At 35.9% G+C, this 16,050-nt stretch overlaps 1 protein-coding gene across 1 annotated transcript; it reads left to right on the top strand.

Annotated features, from left to right (window-relative positions):
• The first annotated feature begins 1,219 nt into the window (after positions 1 to 1,219).
• Positions 1,220 to 15,761, top strand: LOC146140516 (cytochrome P450 2F2-like). Its single transcript, XM_083391215.1, has 9 exons — positions 1,220 to 1,506; positions 2,155 to 2,303; positions 5,829 to 5,931; positions 9,525 to 9,637; positions 9,845 to 9,960; positions 10,631 to 10,746; positions 11,474 to 11,618; positions 13,178 to 13,335; positions 14,979 to 15,761. Exons 1-9 carry the CDS (start codon positions 1,231 to 1,233, stop codon positions 15,288 to 15,290), a joined length of 1,488 nt encoding a protein of 495 aa, XP_083247341.1. The 5' UTR covers positions 1,220 to 1,230; the 3' UTR covers positions 15,291 to 15,761.
• Positions 15,762 to 16,050: the final 289 nt, after the last annotated feature.

The following is a 16,050-nucleotide window of genomic DNA, read 5'->3' as shown; positions in this document are numbered from 1 at the left end:
CCCGTTGTTATTCTTTGCATATCAAACAGACAAACAGCTAAAGAAATACCATAAAACGTTGGTTATTTTAGAAAACTGTCGCGTAAACAATTGGAATGCAGAGTAAAAATGATAAAAAAACGCCTAGCATATTATCTAAATAAAAAATGAAATAACTGCAAATTACCACCAAAAAAGTCACATCAAATACTGTTTAATACATTTGTCCAAGTTAGGGATACCCAGCTCTCTGAAGCAAATACATATAGTTTGAGCTGAAACTAACGCGATAAACCAGACCTCCTTAGTTATTACTACCGGCCCGCGCAACCTATGTTGCCCGAAAGAAGATAATACAGTTGAAATGTTGTTGGAATTCAAACTACATTTTATTTACATTTTAAACTAAAATGACCATTACATTGTTTATTAGTTTCGTAAAATTTTGACTTCAACTTAAAAAAAAAAATTTTTGACCCAACGTGTAAAGTCAACAAATAGTCGCCCAACCCCTACCGATCGGCTCAAAGCCGCACAGAAACTACATAAAAAGTTACGTAGCGCAAAAGGCGTTTGTCATGTTACAAAACTTTTCGAGGCTGTACTTACGATACAATGACTAAATGACGTGTAGATTCGCGTAAACGGGTAAAAATGGATTAACTTTTGCAAGAATTGTATTTTGTGGATAAAGCCTGAGTTTGGAGTAATTTTCGTCATCTATCCAGTTTAAGTTGACAGAAAAACAAGTCGTGATATATACGGCATCTTTGGTACGAAAAAGTTTTCTCAAACTGAGATAAAACATAGTAAAAAAAATAACTGTGTCTAAGTCAGTTAGCAAAAAAAGGAATTTCAAGGGAACCATGTTCTGACTTCATTACACACTGAATGCACCCAGTTTTTTTTATAAAAAAAAGGTTAACCCATAATTAAATATAACAATCTTCAGCGTGCCATCGGGCAAACCTGCTAAAAAACTCACCATGGAAGAATTCCAAATATGCTTATTTGAGCATATATTCTTTTATTTGGTATCGGATCGCTGGATGTTTACACCAGAATATCGGCGATCGGTATCCGAATAAAACGTCCAGTATCAGATATATCTAGTAATTTATCCGAAAATTGTTAATGTTGTTTTTCAGTTTTTATATTTTAAGCAAATTAAACATATCGTTTTCAATTTAAGCTATTTTTCTCTTTAAATAATTATTCTTTTTTCCTATGTTATTAGCGTTAATAAGGAATATGTCAGTTATGTTCTCGTTTATTACACAATTAAATTTTTGGTATGTGCTTTTTGCGCTCGTCATTTGCTTTACTGTACACCATATGCTGTTTTCAAGGCCTCCAAATTTGCCACCTGGGCCCTTCAATTTGCCACTATTAGGAAGTCTTCTTTATTTGGGTAGCCACCCAGAAAGAGTTTTCAGCAAATGGGGCGAAAAGTATGGGCCAGTAATATTTCTAAAACTTGGTCGAGATGACACAGTTGTGTTGAATACCTACGAAGCAATTGAACAGGTAAATAGGCAACCGCTTGGTTGCAGAACTAAAGCTTTAGGCCTTAGCCTCAGGTGCCTTAAGAAACAAAACTAACATTAAACAGCGCCCAACGTGGTTGTGTACTAAGGTATAAGGAAAGTGGTGAATATTTGCACAATTTACTTTAACATATTATACTTGTGCCCTTCCCTTAAGTTTGGTAACCTAATTACTTTCTCTATTCTGTTTTTGTTTTTTGGGTGCTTAACTGGATAACCGTTTTTTTTTTTTTTGGTGGCCCTGCTTCGTTACACAAAGTAGACACTTTTAAATGAATTTTCGTTTTGATTTACATGCAAAACAAATACTGTAGGATTGGTTTTCGCTTTTTTGCGAGATGAAGCTAATAATTTAGTATTTCGAATAGTATAAATATGTAGGCTATTTTAATTTAAAGTAAATAACTTGGGTTGCAAAAGCAATAACTTCGGCAGTGATTTAACTTGTGTGTATTGAAATTTCCTTGAGTGGGACTTGACTTGGAAACATTTCAAAGTGATGTTTACCAATTTATCAGAATACTAAGAAAGTTTTATGTTGCATCTTTGAATTGTATGACTTTAAGCAGACACTTTATATATTACATGCATAGCAATATTAAATATAGATTTTAAAATAATGTTCCAGGCATTTGTAAAGAAGAGTGCGGAGTTTAACGGCAGATACCAAACCTTTTTCACTGATTTTGCGACGGCCGGTGGCCGCGGAATAATGTTTCAAAACCACCAGGAAACGTGGAAAGTACAAAGGCGATTCGGACTGAAAGCACTATCTGGGTAGGTTACTTTGTATAGGTTTTTGTTAAATAATAAAAAAATAATATTTATTCCACTATTCAGAACTCACTTTTGTAACAGTAAGTTACTAACTATATTTCCAGTGGTTCTCAACCGGGGTGCCGCGGCACTTTAGAGCAGGGTCGGCAACCTTTCGTACGCAGTGTGCCGGTTTATGAATAATGTCAAAATATCTACAACTCGCGTGCCAAACATTTTTATATGTTTGGTTTTAAACTGTCAACCAGGGCAGCCCAAGTCCGACTCCGGGCAAAAATTGGACCCGATTAAAACTTCCGAGTCGACTTCGGCCAAATGTGCAATTTCATCGAGTCCCGAGTCCGGCTCAGACTCCACAGCTTGTATTTCACCGATTTACGTAAATAAAATAAGATGGATATTCAGCAATCCACCAATAAGGGTCATGGAATATATGCCATCATATGCTATTCCACCTTTACAATTCACAGTTTGCTTCCTTATTAGTTTCGAAATTTGGTACTGCGCATGAGCACACGTCGGACTCGGGTAGTTTTTCTAGTCTTACTCGAGTCCCGAGTACGACTCCGCAGCCCTGCTGTGATCTGACATCTAATTTACGTATCTTGGGAGACGCTATTAAACCTAAATTCATCAGATAAATTCTGTAAAGATACCATAACCCTGCTGAAAAACGAACTTTAACTAACACACAATACTGTGCCGGTTACTTGGAATTATACTTCGACGCTTTTCAGCCGATACTTAGAAGCAGAGTCGGTCTTGAGACTCGGGACTCGAGTAAGACCACGTTAAACTACCCGAGTCCCGAGTCCGACATGCGCATGCGCAGTACCAAATTTAAAAACTGATATGGCCGCCAACTGGAAATTGTAAAGGAATAGCATACTGTGGAACATTTTCCAACCATGTTCTGTGAGTGAATTATATAACATCCCTAAGTAGATTGCTGAATATCCACGTTATTTTGGTTACGTAAATTAGCGGAATACAGGCTGTAGTCAGACCTGGACTCGAGAATCGACGAAATTGCACATTTGACCAGAGTCGGACTCGGGAAACAACAATTTTAACGCTAACAAAAAATAACGTTAAATACAACAGTTAAGACACTAATCGGGCCACGAACTGGAAATGTGTGCAACCATTTAGCTAGCGCTGTGTTACAATAATGTTAATAATGTGATTGGTTAAACTTTCTTATTAAAATGATATTTACGTGCGCGTTAAATCATTTGGCGTGCCCTGAAAATCATCTCGCGTGCCAAAAGTGGCACGCGTGCCAGGGGTTGCCGACCCCTGCTCTAGAGTCTAGGGTGCCGAAAGATATTTAAAATTTTTAAGGATTCCAATTTTTGCTGTATTGGTAAGCTTCTTAATACGATAAAAGTGCCAATAATGAAAAAAAAATATCAACTTTGTTGCACAGTCAATGTGCTGTTCACTCATTATATTTTCTGTTGCGTGCCGCAAGCCAACAAAAGGGGCGAAACACTGCTCTAGACTCTACGCAAGTGTTTTTTAAGTATATGTGTCACGGAACAAAGGGTTCCTGGTTGCATCAAGAGATTTTTATTAAGTGTTGTGCAGAACTTTCGGAACTTTGGAAAACAACCTATTCGTATTAGAAATTAACATGTAGGCAAGCATGTTGTATGGCGCGAATGTGTTTTTGTAGTGCGCCGCAAGTAAAAAAGTTTAAGAATTTCTGAATTTGGAATATATTCGACAAAGGGTTTTTAACGACACTCGAAAGTTTTTGGAAAATAGTTTGCGTACTTCTCGAAGGACTCACTGTGGTATTTGTTTGTATATGACTATAATTCAGAAAAGGCAAACTAGGCCTGCGGAGTCGGCGTCAGAGCTGGCAAGTCGTTTTTGATATGGCAACAACCCGTTGTGTGTTTGGACAGTAGCAAAAACCTAAAAGGAATATTTCCTACGCGCGTAATTGTTGTCGTTGAGTTATACGGCACGCCTATGAGTGGATTGCCGTATCCGCCCTAGGTCATTTATGTTATATATATTTATACCTTACTTACATAGATACCTATATACTGATGATCTCAAGTCCATTTTCGGAGATGGTCTGGACTTTATTTTTCTTGGACGGAGTCGGACTTAAATTATTTTAAGATGCGATAACTTAGGACATTGTCCGAATTATGTTTTTTACTTAGTATCACTTGCACAATTCACATTATGATTAGGATAACGTGTATCATTTATTTTGGTTTAGTCTGGTTGTTATGTATATGTATATTTTAATATATTTGGGGTTAGTTTGGATAAAACTATAGAGTAGAGATATGGCTAACAACAATTGCGGAACTCGAAAATTTTGACCTAACATTTCTCTTGCTCTTCGCTAAAATACTGAATTTGCCATATCAGGGATGTGGAACAAATTTTCGGAGTTGTGTGAGAAACAAAAAATATGGTCAAAGGTCGGATTAAAGTAGGAACGAAAAAATAAATGATAGTATTGCAATAATTAAAACAAATGTAAATATAATTTTTTGGCTAGCTGATAAGAACAAGGTACCTACACATTGCATTTTAAAACAATAAAAAGTTTGGTTCTCATCCCGATGGATTTATTTGATAAAATTTTCTCAAAACAAGGTAAACAACGCGTAACGAGTTGTTCTTTAACAGCAAATTCCCGTGGGCGTGCAGCCTTATTAAAATAACTCTATGGACCTCCAGCAGTTGCGAGTAAAAGGCATGTTCCAAGCTACATCCCAAGTAAGAATACAAAAACAGCATGAACTTTTCTGCCGCTGTCTGTGGCTTTTTATGGGGCACTATATATGGACACTAATGGGTTCTGTTGAGAAATTGCGCGGAATTGTGTTAAGTCTATTCTATACATTAAACTAAAACACAAACGTTTGAACGACATTAAATAAGTTAAACGTTTTTTTATTTTGATATACTTTGTTTATAAAGACAATAATTTACAAAATGTTTATATCCGTTTCGAATATAGTATTTGTTTTATCAAAAAAGAAGTTATTTGTAAGTTATTTGTATGTTTTCGACTATTAAATTTAAGCTTTGCCTGCTTCTAAAGGTATTTACAGACGAAACAGGGTTGGTAAAACAGCTTTTCAATTTTTTTTTTATATATTCGTTAAAGTTCCATATTGCTGACGTCATTACACGTGTTAGAAAGGGGTCGAGTGTCTACTCTTACCTTCGATTTCTGTTATGAAGCTATTAAATGCTAACAACATATTGGCTTGTGAAACCACTCTTGTTGTAAAGGTTTAAGTGGGAGTATGAGTGGCAGTTAAACCGTGCAGGGGTAAGTTAGAGACAAAGAATCTTATTTCTTATTCAAACTTCCTGAGTTACATTATACACATCGACAAAAAATGTATATCACCCTGTTCAAAGAATCATTGCGCAACCGATATGCTTGTGAAGTGTGGTCAGCCAAATACGAATTTACTGGCTGCAACTAATTACAAACTTTTAGATTTAAACGGCTGTATCCTAACCGCTGTTTTTGTTTCTTAGAGCTGGACTGCAAGGCAAAAATCTAGAAGAAAGAATCTTAGATGAAGTAGAATTGCTATGCGATATCATCCGATCGAAACAAGGGAAACCATTTGTGTTGGAGGTATTATGTTACGTCCATTGTTGTTGCTGAACTAAATAATCACGGTATAAATTTAATAGGCGAAAATATATGCAAAACATAAACTAATAATAAAATATATGCAACTGTAAAAGGTGCTTTACAATTACATGATCTGTTAGTTCGGACGGTAGCCTATACTTTTGAATTGTTTTTTTTTATTTTTTTACCGACCTTTTTTTCGTGCATGCGCCAGTCAGTCTATATACAATTATACATAGTCTGTTTCCTTTCATGATTTTCTCTTTTCCATATAACATTGCATTCCGAAGTAATGTTTTCTCATTTATTTTTTCTTTCACCGAAAGGCGAACTAAATATACAAATTTGTGGGACATACTTTTTAAATTGAGAAAATCCGACTGATGTTTTCTTTAAAGCGAAAAAACTCTTTAATTGTGATACCTTCTTTCCTACATGCCTATTTGTAATACAAATAGGTTATTTTTCAAAATTACAAAAAGTTTTAAGGCACACGTAAAAATATTTCACTTAGCACGTCCAACTGTATGTATTAAGAACAAATTAAATAACATTTGATACTTTCAGAAACTGTAAGCGTTTACTCATTTTCCAATTACACGAAACGTTTACTTGTTCCGAATGATTTAACATATAACAAAATATCCAAATCCAAAACAAGGTGAATAATACCAGGTTATAGTTAGAGATATAAAGACTTGGTTATATCCAGATTTTGATTAATTACCTGGAAACTTAGTCCAAGTCCTACCATTAGTACCAACACCTATGTGCGCACAATGCCTACATTGAATTATACCCACATTAATTATCTATTTTAAAATGTGCGCGCTGTCGCAAACTATGCGCACATTTTATTTCCTAAATGTCTTACCAGTGCATTTGAAAAAAATGTGCTCACGTTTTTCAGAGTGTGTGCACATTTCCTCCTTCACATCTAGAAACTCCCCGTTTTCACTTGGGGAAGCCAGCTCCACAATAATATTTCGTTTTTTGTATAGCAATTTTAAAGGCCAAACCCTTAAAATAAAAACAACCTATGTAAGCTTAGTAAGAACAAACTATATTTTCTGCCAACTAAAAGAGTGTAACTGCAGAATGTTTCAAGCGTTTTTTGCTAATCTTTTTTTTACTTTGTTTTATCCTGTTTTAAAGTCATTTGTTTTTGCTTAAAGTCACCGTTTATTATGGCATGACACGTTTTATGTCTTCTAAAAATACAACATATCTCCAAACGTATAACGGTCCTACTCAAATTAAAATTTTTTAACTCAGATAAACGATAAAAGTTATCCTACACAAAGTATTTTTTCTTTTCTATGTGACTTTTTTCGGCGTTTGCGCAACATATTATTGTTTTAGCCATATGGCCATTGTTTTCTCGCTTCTCGTGATTGGTTTAGGTGGTTTCACAAGCTTACAACTGTTGAACCACAATGGCCCTCACAACAACTCATCAAATCAGCTTGATAAACGCAAAGATTTTGAACAATGTCACTATATATTTGCATTTCTCCAAGGTTTTGTCAATTTAGGCCAAATAAAAGCAATTTTTAGCGCTTAGATTAATTTAGATTAATACACAACTAAAACAAGACTGCCCTCGTGCTAAACCAAAGGAATGTTCATTCAGGGCTAAAACAAAAGTGTAAAACAATGAATGATTACTAGTGAAAACGTAAATTTGTAACGGCAAAAAACGAAATACAACAAGAAAACGAAGTGCAGTAAAGCAAAAACAAAGCGAAGGAAATTAAACAAAAGGAAACCAATAACAAATTGCACCACATAATCACTTCTCTTTATTCAATAATGTAATTTCGTAAGGAAAGAATTTCGGTTTTGAACACAATGGTTGACGAAAGTTTTTTTGTAAACGAAGCTAACGTACAACGTTATGTCATACAACAAATATCCGCAATGTTTATAAAATTGTAACTTTTACATACAGAAATGGGGAAACTTAAACCTCAGTTTAGGCTTTAGGGCAGGGGTTTCCAACCTTTTTTCAATCCCGTACCACTTGGACGTTTTCTAACGCCACGCGTACCACTTCTTGTATAACAGTGGTTCTTCACCTTTTTTCTACCGCGCCCCTCTTTGGCAATTGTTCTGTGCCTCGCGCCAACTTAGATATTAAACAACAATAATATAGGAAATTTGTGGTGTGAAGCGCGAAAGAAATTGCTTTATTTGCTTTGTATTGGCTAAACCTTAATTTTCGAGACACACAAAAGCTGCTCGTGCTCGATATATTGGTTTTCATCGAGCTAATTTAAAAAACATGTTGTAAAAATTGAAACATCGCGTTAATCGTGTTTTAAAAGGGGTGATGGTACACAATGCAAAGGCTATATACTGCAAATAACATTACAAATTGGCGCAATAAAGTCGGAGTTTCCCCCAATTAGTGATGCGCAAAAAGTTGTTCGTAGTTTGCGCAAAGCGCAAATTATTTTTCAGTTTTGTTGTTAAAATTGGCAAAGCACAGTTTGTGGAGAGGGTGGCATGCTGCACAACTTAGATCTTCTTCAACCATGTCATACTTTTCTGAATAAACACAGCCCCAAAGTTCGCAAATCGCCAAATTATGATCGTGTTTCTTCAGTTACTTTTCTAAACATGTGCAATTTTGATGTTACGCATAAAACAGCATACACGCAGATTTAGTAACTAAAGCAACATGGAACTGATAAAACATTATAAAAAGTTAAATATTGGAATAGAGCTTGCGCCCCCTTAAGATTTGCTTGGCGCCCCCGGTTAAGAACCACTGTTGTAGAACAACTATTTTGATCGAATCATATTTTTGCCTAATTTTACCTTACAACTAACATTATTCAATGCTATTTGTAAATTAAGCTATAAATCAGTAGATGATATCTATCAAGAGCAATCGTTTAACATATAATTAACGCCCACTGTTCAACAGCGTTGTACGCTATGGAAAGCAACTGTGCTTCTTGTCGACAATTAATATGACCTGTCTTTTGAAGATCGTAATGGTACGAAACAACAGGGATAGTTACGTAACAATGAATAGGCTTTAGGGAATTCTTTTTGTAAAAAAACAGATCAACAAAATAAAAAGTTGTGAATCCAGGTTTTTGTGAAAAAACGTAAGCTTCTCGCGTACCACCTGAAAAACCTTCACCACTAGTAGTACGCGTACCACAGGTTGGGAACCCCTGCTTTAGGGTGACTGGGATACTCACTTCAAAATAAAGTATGAATGAAAACTGATTGTTGCATCGCTACTATCGTCAAACGCGAATGAAAGGCAACATAATATAAACCTCAGAGGTTAACATGAAAATTGTATACAGTATACTCGTCAATGATTCCTTGAATAGGGCTTCTCAGCTCTGAGATTAGGCTATGTATTTCACTTCTTTGTGCTGGTGGTTGCAGGGTTATCGGAAAACGAACGGTGTTCCTGGACGAAAACGGGTTAAGAAACTCGGTATAAACCTCAATCGTTCGATGAATTTTTTTTTATTTTTTTTAAATGGTGGTTAAAGAGTCCCACGTTTGTACGACGTACGACAACCTTTTTTCGTGAATGTTCTTTAGTGCTGTGTTTATTTTTATAGGGCAATTTGACGGAAACGGTGTCTAACGTAATAAACTGCATTACACTACTGCGTCGATGTACAGACGACGGCAACGACCGGCTGAGGCAATACGTATCTTTGGTTATACAAGGGTAGATTACTTAATTGTAAAGTTGGTGTTTAATGCTGAAATGATCTATATTTTTGTTTGAAGCTAAATATTTTCGTCAAGGCTATTACGCTGTTCCAGGTGGTGCCCAACGGCTAAATGTGCTTAGAAGTTAGAAGTATATAGCTAACACTTATAAATATTTTCGTTAACTAGATGGTTTGTTTGAATTATGTTTTGTGCAAATCAGTTTTCGACGAGACGGATTTGTTTACATGCTTCTGACGGTCGCACCTTGGATTCGATTTGTGCCCTATTTTCGACAAATCTTTCAGAGAATGGACGATGGGATTGATTTTGGAAATGGTAAATGGTTTTGTCTATAGTTCTAATGACATTAACATAGCGTATGTGTTCGATTTATATAACGTTAAATATCAATTCTCACAGCATGTCTCGCTTTGCAACTTTTGTTTCATTTATAGCAGTAGGCCTACATAGAGATTTAGGTAAATAATACTGGGTTAATTGGAGTTTAGAGATGTAGTAAGGGCAGGGTTTGGGTTAGACAAAAAGAAACGCTTAGGCGCGTATAATATCAGATCCATTGTATTACAAGTTTGCCGTTTATATCGGGTAATTTGAACCTCGAAATATGAATTAAATATACTATAGTACTGATTAGGTATCATCGACTTCATCGTTAAAGCGTCTTTAGGTAACCTCCTGGTATTCTTGATATGCTTTGTTAACTTTGTTATATATGTATTTATTAACATTCTGCAACGTGGCTTCAAACAAACGCTGTTTAAAATTTTGACCATTTTAAGGTTATTTTGTTTGACAATATACTTGTTAGCAGATTGATTTTGCGAGTAGCCTATTTGTTATACTGTCACCAAAGAGTACAATAATTACTTTTTTCGACCAAAAAAATAGTAAATAAATAAGTTAATTAATAAAAATACATTTAAAACCTACTATTCTAGAATACCTGTGGATTCCAGTGTTAAAACATTTAACCATCATTTGTCAGATTTAATGAACGACATTATTACCTATCATGAGAAAGAGTTAGATCCCAATCATCCAAACAGCATGGTTGACAGCTTTCTTATTGACCATCGCAAAAATACGCCATCTTTCGAAAAAGTAAGTGACTATACCTCTCTTGTTTTATTCATTTTAATTTGTTTACTTGAATTAATTACACAGGGCAACACGATGTTTTTTACTGAAAGTGTAAGTTTCGTTTTAGGATATTTTAACACAAAAAGAAACACAAAAGTTTTCTAACTTCTATGTATAAAATGTGCTAAAAATTGCATTTTCTATTGACGTTTTATCGCATTCCAGAAACCTTGGCAACGCGTCGACGTTAGTTTAGGGCCCGGGCTAATGGTTTCATGGTTTCATCAAGACTCTAAACCAGGGTTTCGGGTTTGTCAAACCGGGGGGGTAGGGGGGGGTCTCGACCCTGCTGGGGATCGCTAAACGTTTAAGTTTGTATAAATTTTTGTGCTACATGTATGAAGATGTTATTTATTCCTGTTTGGTTTGCTAATGGCAAACTTAAAGCCATCCAAAGCCCTTGAAATGCAATTGACAGCCAGTTTGAAATAACTAACTGCATTTAGTGATTATCTAAGCTAAAATATTTTAGAACGGCTTTTATATTCTGTGGCTAAAAATAATATTTGCTTAGTGTTATCACTCCAATTGAATCATATTTTGTTCATTGATTTCCATGCTAAACATCGGTTTTGCTATTACTTTCTATTCCTCTATGAAAAATGATTTTGTGTTGATAGCAAAGGTAGTGCATAACTCAACCGTTTATTACGAACATTAAAGCAGAACTAAAAAAGTTTCGTTACAGAAAGAACAATTGGTGGTTTACCTGAAAGATCTTTTGTCTGCCGGTACTGAGACCACATCTAGCACTATCAGATGGACGCTAGTTTACCTAATCAAATATCCCGACATTCAAAAACGAATCCACGATGAAATTGATCAAGACATTGGTAACGTTAATGGTGTTGCTGTTGGTCATACAATTTACAATATATGTTATAGGCCAGGGGTGGGCAAATGTATTAAATGGAAGAGCCATTAGCAAAAAATACAAGTAACAGAGAGCCACAAAATTATTTCAATACAAAACGGTAAATAATGCAAGTTCAGCAATAATAACAGAATTGTAATATAACAAAACGGTAATAATTAACACAATAATAACAACGGTAATAACAAAATAACACGCACAATATTTATCAATATCAGTCTTTTGTTAACTAACTCTTCGGATTCCATGTCTAGTGTTACGTCATAAACGACATTCTGGCCTAAATAAAGAAAACAAAAAGAGAGAAACGTTCATAAACGGTACTCTTGGCAGCTTTTACAATTTTTTAGGATTTTTACGATTCGACTAGAAGAGCCACAAAAAACGTTCCAGCGAGCCGCAGTTTGCGAGACGGGGATGCGAACATTTTTTGCACAATGTGCGCAAAAATGTGCACGCCAAAATGTGCAAAAATTGTGCGCACATTTTAAAAGGGCTTCAAAAATGTGCGCACTTTTTTTCACAATGTGCGCACATTTTTAACAGCCTTCCAAAAAGTGCGCACTTTTTTTCAACAATGTGCGCACATTTTAAATAGCCTTCAAAAAAGTGCGAACTTTTTTTAACAATGTGCTCACTATTTAAACAGCCTTCAAAAATGTGCGCACCTTTTTAACAATGTGCGCACATTTTGAACAGCCTTCAAAAATGTGCGCACTTTTTTTAACAACTCTAACTCTAACTCTAACTCTAACTCTAACTCTAACTCTAACTCTAACTCTAACTCTAACTCTAACTCTAACTCTAACTCCTAAAAGTAGCATTATTCAACGCTATTTGTAGCTTAAGCTATAAAACAGTAGATTTTATTTATCAAGAAAAAACATTTGACATAATTAGCGCCCACTGTCCCACAGCGTTGTATGCTTTGCAAACTGTGCTCTTTGTCGACAATTAACGTGGCCTGTAATTTAAAGATCGCATTGTTTCGAAACACCAGGAATAGTTATGTAACAATAAGAATGGGCTTTGGCAATTTTGTTTTACGTAGCAAAACCAGATAAAAAAATATAAAGTTGTGAATCCAGTATTTTGTGAAAAAAAAGCGGAAGCTACTCGCGTACCACCTGAAAAACTTTCGCGTACCACAGGTTGGGAACCCCTGGTCTAACTGAAAACATAGTCAGTGTATAATTCAACACAGGATGTTTTTTTCAAAAGAAAAGAGATAAATTCAAAAAACGCTTTGGCCTCTCCTTGAATAAATTTAAATCCGATTTCAGTTCCATATTTGCACGAATTAGACTTGAGAGAGCAGGTTTTTCAATTCTACTTTTTTATGCCGACCCCTGTCCACGCGAACCAAAATAACTTCTTAGGATCACGTGCCTAAAAAGTTTAAGAACCACTCCATTATCCTCTTTATATGTTTTTATTAAAAATCGAGTCGTTTCAAAACTGTTTCGAAGCAATCTCACAATATTTGATCTTGGAAATAACATGTGTTTTATGTCATAGGACGAAGTGGCAAGGTGCGGCTTGACGTCAAGTTGAATTACACCAGAGCAGTCATACAGGAGATTTATCGCATTGAAACCATGACTCCTCTCGGCGTGCCGAGGTGTACAACCGAAGAAACCAAGTTCATGGGTTACATTATACCGAAAAATACACAGGTAATATGCTTAATTTTGAAACCTTGAAGTAAAGGGGTTCATCCTGTTCGCCCCCTTTTACCTCCAGGCACACTGGCCGATGTTGTGTGCGGGCCAAAATTTTGAAAAAGACTCTACACGCCATGTTTTTATTTTACCTATACGGTGTTGGTCTCCTTATATGCCTAGCTTGTACTGTGGCTAATAAAGTCGCCTAAGATAATGCTTGGGATGAATAGTGAGGTACGGCTTGGTTGTCGAATGTATATGGGGCTGCAGGAGGCTTGTAGATTGACTAGATCCTTATCCAAATATTGTAAGCGGAAATAATTTCGATGCAGTTGGTGCTGCTTCTAGAGGTGGATTTTATTGAAATACCCGGCCTTACATCAATAGCACTTCCCCACTTCTCGTAGGGAGACTTTACTACGAGAATCATGCCTGGCATTCCAGGACAGGCCAGGTTAAGCGACAGGTGCGTCTCATCCTCTATAGTACATAGCACGTGACAGTTATGTTGCACGCAGAGATCAGCAAGTACCTTTTATATTGATGGATAAGACAGTAAGATATAGCCCTGAAAAGGGCTCACTGTTTATTTAATATTTGTATCCGTTTGATGCAGAATTAGCAGGAATCATTGGCTTTGTGAAATCACTTCGCTTAATGATTAGTTTGACCTGGACACTTTTGCATTAAGTATAGTAATGACGTCAGTGGTTTGGGGTCGGATCGCGATACTTTTTGTTTGAATTGTCAGGTATCGATATCGGGTTAAAATGTCACATACATAACGGCCATTTTTAAAACTTTAGCTCTTTGCTAAACTTTAATGATATAACTTTTAAAACACATTTTAAAAAGGATAAAAATTGCGTGACTGCAAAAAGGAGTACCAAGTTTTGAGAAAATTCATGTCAAACAAACAAGAATTAACAAATGTATTTGGCTGACATCCAGTGTGAATTTTTACGATGGCGAATATAAGATCTATAGCAGTTTAGAAATTTGTCTCAATGCAAAATTACCCACGCACTTGCAAACAGTTTATGAAATTACTATTTGAAAGTCGTATTTTGACAACAAGTTTTCGCTCGATCTCCTGCTAGATCTATTTGTTGCCTGTAGGAATTTCTGCGTATTTGTCCAACTTGATTTGAGCCGAATCTATTAGGAGTAACAGGTTTTGCAGTAATGTATGATTTAGAAATAAAACACGGTTTTGTAAATACATTCTATCGCCATGTTACGCAATTATCGCCTGCGGAAAACTTTTAAAGGTAAATTTGGATCTTTTCCGAACAGTTTGCTTTGAGCAGTGGTTCTTAAACCCGGGGTCCACAAACCTCTCGTCGTCCGCAAAGTGTGTTTAGGAGGTCCAACAAAACTTCTGAATACACCGTTTTTGGGTCATTTTGACGCTTGGAAACATGCTTAATCACATCGATGCTATATTATAAGTCGCTTGGAGGCTGACGTTTCGCACACTTTTTATTGTGATGTAACATAGATAGATTTTTAGATGTAAGACACCATTACAACATCACATATTTACTGGGATTTTGGTTTGAAGCTAATGCTTTCAACGCTTGGTGAAAGACAAATAGCTATGTTTAAATGAGGAAAATAAGCAGAGTTATTACAACGTGGGATTTTACCTATAGGTTATCGCCAACTTGTGGAATGTGCATAACGACCCAAAGTTGTGGCCCAACCCGAGACTCTTCCAGCCGGATAGACATCTGGACAGCAATGGGAAGTTTGTAAAGTCGGATAAAATCATTCCTTTTTCAATCGGTCCGAGAAATTGCTTGGGTGAGAATTTAGCCAGAATGGAGGTCTTTCTATATTTGGTTTACATTCTTCAGAAGTTTGTGATCCTTCCCAACCCAAACCACCCAACACCAGGGATGAATGGATCGGTGGGACCCGTTTACTCATCGCCCCACTACGCCATGGTTTTCAAGGAGCGGTGATAGAGTTACTTTAACAGATGTTCGTATATTTCGTTTGTTAGAGGTTCATTTAATGTTACCGCGTATTATTAGCGTCAAATTATTCACCCTGGATTTTTTGCATTTAAATTTCAAATATGCAAACGGGCGTGGCATAATTTCTCCCGCCCACCCCCTATGCGTATTGCCGATCCTTATTTTTTTTTGAATAAATTCAGCTGTGATTTTTCGCGTCTGCGTTTTGTGGTAAACGGATTTTATGTTTCCAGTTTTACCTTATTTTGCATTTTTTAAGTAATTCTTTAGCAAAGTCATGTAAATAAATTTAAGTATAACGATATTTGAGTTATACTTTTCAACTACACACATATTAGCCAGTTTTAAATGCGTTAAAATATCCTATATTATCTCCTGCAATCTTTAAAATAAGTTCGAGGTATTCATATGTAATCTTTGTTACGTAAAACATACCATTTGTTTTCTGTCGATACGTCTTGAACGCTGGGTATCAAACCTGTTATTACGAGATGATTAAAAAAATCAACTGTTGTATTGGTTATCGGGGTTAGTGAAAAGATATTATACATAAGTTTAAGATGTCTCGCGTTGGGCACTTTAACAGACAAAACATCACGTTGACCGTTTTTTTTTATAAAATAAGAACTGGAAAGATACACATATGCCAGGTTGATATACTAAAATGCGCACTCGCCGGTCACGCGAGTCAATCTACCAATAAACACTTGCCTGGACGAAATCACACTCGCCAAAATATCGGCAC

This window comes from Ascidiella aspersa, chromosome 6, assembly GCF_963924565.1.
Source record: "Ascidiella aspersa chromosome 6, kaAscAspe10.2, whole genome shotgun sequence".
NCBI classification, from domain to species: domain Eukaryota; kingdom Metazoa; phylum Chordata; class Ascidiacea; order Phlebobranchia; family Ascidiidae; genus Ascidiella; species Ascidiella aspersa.
This window is presented reverse-complemented; position numbering and strand designations above follow the sequence as displayed.